Below are 10,396 nucleotides of genomic sequence, written 5' to 3'. Positions count from 1 at the left end.
CCACTGTACTCTAGCCTGGGCAACAGAGTGAGACTCCATCTCAAAAAAAAAAAAAAAAAAATTAGCTGGGCATGGTGGTGTACATCTGTAGTCCCAGCTACTTGGGAGGCTGAGGCACAAGAATCACTTGAACCTGAGAGGTGGAGTTTGCAGTGAACCTAGATTGCACCACTGAACTCCAGCCTGGACAACAGAGTGAGACTCTGCCTCAAAAAAAAAAAAAAAAAAATCACATTTGAAACATGATCTTGCAAATTTCTTGTTTTCTTGCAGCCCTTTTATTGCTCAGAGATCTAACAATAGTGCGGCCTAGTTATCTCTCTACTATAGGGACTATAGCATACAAAAGCAGAAGTCATATCTCTGTTGGTATAATTGAGCAAGTGTGTGTTTGCTTAAGCATCTGGAAATTAAATTTAGGCTTCTGAGTTTAGGTTTTGCGTCCTTTCTGCAGAAGAATCCTCACTAAATGTTGACTCAAACAGAGCAAGAATGGACTTCTTGAAGACGTTTTTGAAGTTCTCCCCAGTAAATAAGTAGAGTGTGGGAGAAAAGATAGTATTGAAAGAAGTGGTTAGCACTGTAAGTATCAGAGTCAACTCTAAAAGTAGTGACTGGTTCTTAGTGAGAAGTAAACCCTGGTGTATATGATAGGGCATCCAACACACAAAGAAAGAGACAATGGCAGTCATCATAACTTTGAAGGGCTTGCTGGATTTAAACAGGCCCCTCTCTTTCACCTTGCTGGCTACTCTTTCATAACAAAAGATGATGATGAAGAAAGGCAGAAGAAAGCCCAGGAAGAAGCGGCTGATGAAACAGGCTACATGAATCCACTGCCTTAATGCTTGCATCTCCTTGCTTTCCCAGTTACTAGACACAGCATAGTTATTTCGACAAGTCACCTTTCCTTCACGGTCATGATGTGTCTCTCTGAAAATCAAATACGGGATGCTGAGGGCAGCGGCTGAGATCCAGACTCCTAGGACAATGCCGGAAGCCCAGCGTGGGGTTCGGTGCTGCTGGGACCACACTGGGTGAAGAGTGAGAAGGTAACGATCAAGACTGATGGCCGAAAGGAAGAAAACAGAGGTGAACATCCCCAGAGACAAAGTGCCATTGAAGACCTTGCACAAGGCAGTTCCAAAGTTCCAGTGATTGTCCTGAAGTTGGGAGGTGGCCATAAATGGCAGAATCAATGTTGAAATAAAATATGAGAAAATGAGATGAAAATATAAGAGAGTATTGACAGTCTGTTTCATCTTGAATCTTAGCGCCCATAGATAGAGGCCATTGGTGATGGTACCAATTATAGATGAAATGTACAAAGAAAGGGCAATAATCATTTTTGATGCAGGAGCTAGAAACTGAGTGCTGTTTCTTACTAAAGTAGAGGCATTGATCAGGTAATCAGTAGAATTGATCAGATCCATAATGACCTGTGGAGTGAGAAACAGTGCAAATAACAAGAAAAAAAACAAAAGAAAAGGTTAAATGTAAAAATTTAAAGAGTAATTTTTTACATAGTGATAGGTCTAGTCCAAATGATAATATTTTAACAGCGGTAAGCAAAATATTTCTGCAAATCAAATATTTTTCCAAGGTCTATACTTTTATGTTTTAATGAAGAATTAACATCAGATGAATCTGAGCATCAAAAGTAGAAATATACAGATGAAATGAAATAAATGTGAAAAAGAAGTAAATATTGGGATATTTTGACAATTGTTAAATAATTAGGTAGTTAAAAATCTATTTTTTTTTTTTTTCTGAGATAGGATCTCACTCTGTCACCCAGGCTGGAGTGCAGTGGAGTGATCACAGCTCACTCAGCCTCGACCTCCTGGGCTCAAGGAATCCTCCTGCCTCAGCCTCCTGAGGAGTTGGGACTACAGGTGCACAATAGCAGGCTGGCTAATTTTTTTTTTTTTTTTTTTGTAGAGACAGGGGTCTCACTATGTTGCCCAGCCTGGTCTTGAACTTCTGGACTCAAGCGATTCTCCTACTTGGCCTCCCAAAGTGTTGAGATGACAGGTGTGAGGCACTGCACATGGTCAAAAATCTTCTACTTGGACATTAAGCAGAAGTCTGACCCTTTTTGATGGGCAAAACTTCTTGAATAAGACAATGTAGAATAAGTCTTATTTGACTTGGTGAGGGCAAAAGTTGCTAATGAAATGAACTTGAATAACAAAAATAATAGCAATGTGGCAAATTAGTACTCATGGGTTTTATAATTAGATTTCTCTCATGAGCTAATTATATATAGTAAATACTATTATCTAGTATTCTAATACTCAGCACATAATGGTGAGAACGAATATTCATATGGGAGTTGAAAGCCACCACAAGATTGTGAAGTATCTTCAGAAACATCAACAAAAGAGGGAAGTGTATTGTAAGATGTAGTAATTTTTTTTTTGTTTTTTTGAGACAGAGTCTTGCTCTGTCACCCAGGCTGGAGTACAGTAGCGTGATCTTGGCTTACTGCAACCTCTGCCTCCTGGGTTCAATCTATTCTTCTGCCTCAGCCTCCTGAGTTGCTGGGATTACAGACACTCGCCACCATGCCCAGCGAAGTTTTGTATTTTTGGTAGAGACAGTGTTCCACCACATTGGCCAGGCTGGTCTCAAACTCCTGACTTTAGGTAATCCATCCACTTCGGCCTCCTAAAATGCTGGGATTACAGGTGTGAGCCACCGTGCCTGGCTAGATGTAGTAATATTAATAGTTCATTCTTGAGGAGGGAACAAAAAGGAGAAAAGTCACCAAACTCATGTTTATCCAATATTTGTGGTATGCCAGGAGCTTTCTATAAAAATCACTTCTGGCTGGGCACGGTGGCTCACGCCTCTCATCCCAGCACTTTGAGAGGCCAAGGCAGGCAGATCACGAGGTCAGCAGATTGAGACCATCCTGGCCAACATGGTGAAACCCCATCTCTACTAAAAATACAAAAATTAGTTGGGCGTGGTGGTGTGCGCTTGTAGTCCCAGCTACTCGGGAGGCTGAGGCAGGACGATCACTTGAACCCGGGAGGCGGAGGGTGCAGTGAGCCGAGATCATGCTACTGCATTCCAGCCTGGGTGATAGAGTGAGACTCCATCTCAAAAAAAAATAAAAATAAAAATAAAAAAATAAATAAAATCATTTCTGTTTTTCCTCGTAAAGCCTGTGAAGCAAATCTTTAAACAGAGGGGAAAGTGAGGCTTCGTTGGGTTACATGTCTTATCCATCAGTATTTTCCACCATGCCTCCATTGTACCAGGTGGGAAACTCTACTACTGTTTTATATTACTTCTTTGAAACTTGGTAATTCATATGTAGTGTTTTTAACAATGCTCCATGAATCAGTGTTTGATTATCTAAAATATACAATTCCTTGGATAATGGATCCCATGGTATCAAAAATATAAACCTGAGAATATTTTGGAAAATAGCTATTATAACAGAGTCATATCAGCAAATTGGTTTTAGATAAATTGGATAAAGCAATGGAAATTACTAATGATGCTTTTTTCCCCACTAAACAAAAACATTCTAAGAATATATATAGATAAGTAAGATAATTGCTATTTATTTTATTTTTATTTATTTTTTAGAGACAGGCTGGAGTGCAGTGGCACAATCCTAGCTCACTGCAGCCTGGAACTCCTGGGCTTCATCAATCTTCCTGCCTCAGACTCCAGATAGCTGGGATCACAGGTGTGCAGCACCACATTTGGCTAATTTTAAAATTCTTTGTAGAGAAAAGGGTCTTGCTGTGATGCCCAGGTTGGTGTCGAACTCCTGGCCTAAAGTGATCCTCCCACCTCAGCCTCCCAAAGTGCTAGGATTAAAGGCATGAGCTGCTGTGCCCAGCCATAATTGCTTTGTAAAATCACAACTTCCTAAGTTAATTCTGCCTTCTAAGGGAATTGCAAAATTTTTCTCTAAAGTAGAAAAATGATTTTTCAGGAAAATACCTTAGTAGTCTTCTTTGGAAATAAAAAGTAGAGTCTGAAGGGTACGAAATGGACAGGCAACGGCAAATCAAAGAATGAGAACTTGAGAGAGAAGCTTTGTGAAGGCCCTGGGACCTTAAGAAGAGGGTAGAAGGCAAGGATGACTTTAAGACACGCAGCACAGAAAAAAACTCAACAGGAGTTTAGGAGTCCTAAAGAGGAGAAAGGGTCAATGAAGTATTCTGAGAAGCAGAAATGACACAGGGGATTTAAAAATAGGAACGTCTAATAATTACAATCTATTTGCTATGCTTTGATATGGTATAGTGTCCCTTTTCCCCATCAACCCTCAGCTGTCTTGTGCTGGTGGTGGTTCTGGGGAATCAAAGTCTCTGTAGTGTTTTTTTCCATGGAGTTTGTGTGTAGAGGTGTGCCTGTGATCAGTGTATGTGCATCTCAGTGTATTTGTGTGGTCTCTGTGTATGTATGTGTCTGTTGTCTTTGTATGATTTTCTGTGGAATGTGTGTATGTGTGTCTGTGTTGTGTGTGTGTAGTCTCTTTATGTGTGGGCATATGAGAAACTAGATACCTGAATTATAGGAAAGATTTTTCTTTTAATTGTGCATCTGAGCTCTAGAAGGACATCTGAAAGTAATGTAGAACATGGGCAAAATCATAGTACAACTTTTCTGATTCATGTTGGTAGTGATTCTGAATATCATATAAAGTTTCCTAGGAATTCTGACTTATTGCACATAACCAGGAGATTTCTTCATCCTTAAACACCTTTAAAATGATTTTAAAGTACTTAAGAATAAATAAATGGGGGCAGATCTCAGACTCTGGCATCCCACAGACCTGGGTTTGTATCCTACCTCTACCACTTACCAGCTCTGCACGTTTAGACTTAACTTGTTGAGCCTTTTTCTCCTGCTAAGCCCCTCAGTTTCTTTTTTTTTTTTTTTTCAGACCGAGTCTCACTCTGTCTCTCAGGCTGAAGTGCAGTGGCACAATCCTGGCTCACTGCAACCTCTGCCTCCTGGGTTCAAGCGACTCTCCTGCCTCAGCCTCCTCAGTAGCTGGGACTACAGGCACCTGCTACCATGCCTGACTAATTTTTGTATTTTTAGTAGAGACGGGGTTTCACCATATTGGCCAGGCTTGTCTCAAACTCCTGACCTTGTAATCTGCCCACCTTGGCCTCCTAAAGTGCTGGGATTACAGGCGTGAGCCACCGCACCCAGCCACAAGTGGCTTTCAGGAAGACCCCACCTCCACTTGGGAACACTGAGCTGCAGGCGCAGGGGAAGGCCACAGGAGCCTCGGGAAACTGATGTGCAATAAGCCTAGAGGGTCAATTCAGATGATAGCTCTAGGAGAAACCTGCTAGTCCAGAGAATCTTACCTCGGAGCTGTATCTTTATGCCAGATTGGTCTTGAGCAGGCCAAAGTGACTCTACACCATCAATCTTCTCACTAGGAACAGAGTGAACAAAATCAATGCCACTTTGCCTTCATTTCATACGTCTTTCTTCTGGCTGATGCTACTCCCCAAGCTTGAATTTACTATTATTTAAATACTCAGTGAGGTCTTTTCCTCTTTTTGGTTCCTTTTTTCTGTGGAATTTACTGCTATAGAGATATAGTTAGAGAAATGAGTACTTCTTCAAATCATTTCTCCATTTTGAGGGACATTAAAAAATATCTGTAAGTGACCAAGTGCAGTGGCTCACACCTGTAGTCCCAGTGCTTTGGGAGGCCGAGGCAGGAGGATAACTTGAAGCCAGGAGTTAGAGACCAAAATAAAAAAAAAATAGCCGGGCCTGGTGGTGCACACCTGTAGCACTAGCTACTTGGGAGGAAAGGCTGAGGCAGGAGGATCACTTGAGCCCAGGAGTTCGAGGCTGCAGTGTTCTATGATCATGGTGGTGAATAGCCACCATACTCCAGCCTGGGCAACAGAGTGAGACCATGCCTCTCAAAAGAGACAGAAAGAGAGACAGAGAGACAGAGAGACAGAGAGACAGAGAGCGAGAGAGAGAGAGAGAATTTCATAGGCTGAGTCATTTCATTTAAAAGGCTAATAAGCTTGTTTCAGGTGTTAATTCCCTTCTTGTATTGGGACATCCCCCCAGGCACTCACTCTGCCTCAACTCTAGGGTGTTTGTTAGGATATGGATGGATGGTGTTGGGTACATAAGGAGGTGGTAAATATCAAGCAGGGACCAAAATAAACTCTGGAAATGAGCTACCTAATCTTGCTGAAGAGAATATAGTTAGAAGGAAAAACTTAAACACTGAGTTTCACATTAAAATGGAATTTATGAGGACAGGCCAGAGATTTGTATTGTTCAGTTTGGGATGGTGAAGACTGACAGGCAGAACAATCTGCATCTGTATGATGGTTGTAGAATGGTTGGAAAAAACCAGAATTGGTTACTACATCCTAGAAGATGATCTCATTATAAGGAATCTTCCAACACAGGTAATGGATTTATGAGCCATTGCTGACTGAGTTCTACATTTTCTATGCTCCTCTCTCTAATCCATCTCTGAAATTTTTTTGGATCCCCCTCTGTGCTGACCTCAGTGTCCTGATTTTTTTCTTGCTTGCTTTCCTCTTCATCTCTTCATTACCAATGGAGAAAATACATCAAAACCGCTGTGCAGCGTTGGTTGTCAAGAGTTTAGGAATCAAAACCATTACCCAGTCTTTGTTAGACTGAGAATTTTATAGCTTTCACTGCTAGATTGTAGCCTTATTAAAAATAGGCTTAAATTTCAGTTCTTAATTCATTTGTGGCTGTGACCTTCAACCTAAGAACTAATCTTTGCAGGTTAAGAATAAGTTTTCAAACCTGCTACTATGTTTTAAAAGGGAGTTTAAAAGGAATTGTGACAGGCTTTCATACCCTTGGGGTTAATTCACAGATTTGGAAGCAATCTGAGACATTATTTGGTTCAAACCCACTAATTCTGAAGTTTAGCAAGCTGAGACTCAGAGAGGTTAAATGAATTACAAAAGGTTTCCACCAAGAAAAGCTAAGGGCTCCTTCTTATGCTATCTTCTCAATTAAAAAAAGGAATTTGGACCAGGTTTTTCCTCTTCTCCCCTCACTCTGTTTCTCATTTCTGTAATTTCTAAAATTCATAAATAACAAATATATTAGGGATTAGTGCTTAACTTTTCTCCTCAAATATGTCCTAGGGCTAGTACCACCATTAGATAGCCTAAAATTTGATTATTGTATAACTCTCTTCAGAAATACTCTTAATAGTGAGTATTTTCCTCCCATAGGTGATTAAACCAATGATATTAACAATGTTAGGAAATACACAGAGTGTATTTGAGGAAGTAATTCTCTTCTGTGGCTTTAGTAATGTGGCTTCTTTCAGTTTACTTTTCATGTTTCGAATCAAGTCAGGTGATTTCAAAAAAGAACTTACGGAAATGGAAACAGTTTTATGTTGTTTTGATATAACCACCATTTGAAAGATATAGAAATGCAGAAGCAGATGGTACTGCTGAATCAAATGTGTGAAAGGCTAGTAACTCATAGATGCATATAATTTTTAGAGTTGGAAGAGACCAAGGAGTTAATTTCATCTAACTCCCATTCTGTAAGTATTTCAGATGACTGCAGTTGTATAAGCTATTTCTTTATGAATATGATTTGTCTGCTTATAGATGTTGTGCCTGTGTGACTGTCTTTAGTATACCTGAGTGTTTATGCTTGCAAAAATATGTATGTTACTATTGCCTATTTTGTGTAAAGTGGCCCATAAAGTGTTCTGTTGTTTTTGTTTGTTTGTTTTGTTGTTGTTGTTTTTAAGAGACAATGTCTCTCTCTATCATCCAGGCTAGAGTGTGGTGGAGTGATCATGATTGACTGCAGTCTTGACCTCCCAAGCTTAAGTGATCCTCCCACTTCAGCCTCCCCAAGTCACTGGGACTACAGACATATGCCACTGTGCTGGGCTATTTTTTAATTTTTTGTAGAGACGAGGTTTCACTATCTTGCCCAGGCTGATATTGAACTCCTGGGCTCAAGTGATCCTCCTGCCTTGGCCTCCCAAAGTGCTGGGATTACAGGCATGAGCCACTTCACCTGGCCAATATGTTTCTCAAATAAATCTTTTAAAAATGTAAATACCTTTAAAGAATTTAAAAAAATTTTTTTTAGAATTTTTTTTCAGAATTTTGATCTTTTGGGATTTCAACACTTGGGATTGTGGCCCAAACCCTTATAGGTAAGGGTTTAGCACAGTACCTGGCACATGGTATGTATTAAATATATGATAGCTAATGCCAGGTGTGGTGTCAGAGCCTTGCCACAGAGAGTGATTGGCTTGAGGGTGGTAAAAAGAATTTACCAACAAAAGTATAGGTTTGAAAAGGAAAGTTGTATTAGATGGAAAGAACACTGTAGCAGAGTGCAATGGGCGGGCGCTTCAGCAAGAGAGGACTGGGGGTGCTGCAGTGGATTTTCCTTAGGGGTAATTATGGACCTTCAAGCAGGAGCTTAAGGGTAATTTGGACCATATTAGTCACACAGGTCATGATAAATGATTACATTTGTAGACATTTTGGTGCCGTGACGTCAGTAAGAATTGTACAGTGAGTTTTGACATACATACAGTTTGAAGATCTATAGAAATTCTAGTTACTTAAAAGTTTTTGGGAAAGAAGCCTGGTACCAGATGCCAGCTTTAGATAGGAAGGACATCTAATTACTTCTGAATTTCTCAGATAAGGAGTTTTGCCTCCAGATGGTCTGCTTGCTGACCACCAGGAGATCTTTGCTCTCCTCAGCTAACATTAGTATTATGTAAGTTGTAGTAGAGGACACCAGCAAGTCCAGTGGGCTGGAGCAAATCTCTGAGCAATGCAATTCAAGAAACATTCATTGAGTATCTATTGTATGTAAGACAGTATTTGAGACTGGGGAAAATAAAGTAAGTAATTCAAAATAATTGCCCTGAATGTTTGTAGTTATTAAAGATGATACCTGAACTCAATAGCTTAGGGATGTTGGGGAGGGCATATTCTGGGTCTTGGAAACAGTATGCTTAAAGGCAAAGCTGAAGAGAGCAATGCTTCATTTGTCTGGCCTGATTCTGTATTTTTCAAGGTCACTTCTCACTACCCTCCATATTCCAGCATAGCGAGAGTGACAATGCAGGTATCACTCCAGTGCTTTCTAGCCTGGCTGAAGTCACACTCACCTGGAAATCTTTAAAAACATACAAGGTGTTCCTGAGATTTCATTCATGCAATCTTTACCAAGTATTTATTGTATTTGAAGCACTATTCTTGCCACTGGGGAGAGACAGCGATAAGAGCTGTGTTCTTACGGAGCTTACATGCTAGCGGGGAGAAGTGAGCATTAAACCAGTAAACAGAGACAGATGTGGTGGCTCATGCCTGTAATCCCAGCACTTTGGGAGGCTGAGGAGGGTGGATCACCTGAGGTCAGGAGTTTGAGATCAGCCTGACCAACATAGTGAAACCCTGTCTCTACTGAAATTACAAAAAAAAAATTAACTGGATGTGATGGCGGGTGCCTGTAATCCCAGCTACTCAGGAGGCTGAGGCAGGAGAATCGTTTGAATTCGGGAGGCAGAGGTTGCAGTGAGCCAAGAGCACACATTTGCACTCCAGCCTGGGCAACAAGAGCAAAATTCCATCTCAAAAACAAAACAAAACAAAACAAAAAACAAAAACAGTAAATAAACACATAAAGAAGAGAAACATCAGCTAGCACTACAGTGCTATGCAGAATATTAAAACATAGAAATGTGAGATCATCATGGCAGATGGGAGGCAGGACTAGATTGCAGCTCTAACTCGGATGGACAGAGCAGTGTGTGGAGGCTCACATCATGAATTTTAGCTCCAGAATGACTGCAAGAACAAAGCAGGAATCCCAAGAGAACCCACAGACCCTCTGAAAGAAGCAGACTGCTTCTGCAGGACCCAGGAGACACCCCAAATACTGTGAGTGCCCAAATTGCGGAAGTGGGAAAGGGAGACCTTCCTCTCCAGAACACACACCCCCACTGGGGAAAATGAACGTCTAGTTTGCGGGAAGTTTCACACTTTCAGGAGCTGAGACAATTTACAGAGCCAAGCAAATTATGCAGTAGAGGAGCAGGATAGGTCCTGGGAACTCACTGGGTCCCCAAGCAGGCCTTTCCTGCTGGCTCCACAGGAATCCTTTTGGGAGGGCAGCCAGAGGTGTAGGGGAGTGGGGTGGAGGGATGCCACAGAGAGAAGAATGTGTCCAGCTAAACTTTGTAACAATTTGAACAGGGCAAGAAGCCTCCTGGCCAGAACTCTGCCGAGGGTATGAATCCAGCATCCAGACTCCACAGGTTGGGGAGGAACCAAACTCTTTTCTTTTGCAGCTGGGAGGCGGGTAGCCTGGGGCAAGTTCTCAAGCCCTGCTT

The 10,396-nt window shown here is 41.2% G+C and overlaps 1 protein-coding gene and 1 long non-coding RNA gene across 2 annotated transcripts in view; one reads left to right on the top strand and one right to left on the bottom strand.

Annotated features, from left to right (window-relative positions):
• Positions 1 to 216: 216 nt before the first annotated feature.
• Positions 217 to 5,759, bottom strand: GPR33 (G protein-coupled receptor 33). Its single transcript, XM_003901687.5, has 2 exons — positions 5,352 to 5,759; positions 217 to 1,439 (listed from the first exon to the last, which is right to left on the bottom strand). Exon 2 carries the CDS (start codon positions 1,431 to 1,433, stop codon positions 417 to 419), a length of 1,017 nt encoding a protein of 338 aa, XP_003901736.1. The 5' UTR covers positions 1,434 to 1,439; positions 5,352 to 5,759; the 3' UTR covers positions 217 to 416.
• Positions 5,759 to 10,396, top strand: part of LOC108586843 — a 27,137-nt gene continuing 22,499 nt past the window's right edge. The window contains exon 1 of the long non-coding RNA XR_001904708.2: positions 5,759 to 7,567. This is a non-coding gene — a long non-coding RNA (uncharacterized LOC108586843). The remainder of the gene's footprint in view (positions 7,568 to 10,396) is intronic.

This window comes from Papio anubis, chromosome 7, assembly GCF_008728515.1.
Source record: "Papio anubis isolate 15944 chromosome 7, Panubis1.0, whole genome shotgun sequence".
Lineage (NCBI taxonomy): Eukaryota > Metazoa > Chordata > Mammalia > Primates > Cercopithecidae > Papio > Papio anubis.
The sequence above is the reverse complement of the archived record's forward strand: the minus strand, read 5'-3'. Positions and strand labels throughout refer to the sequence as shown.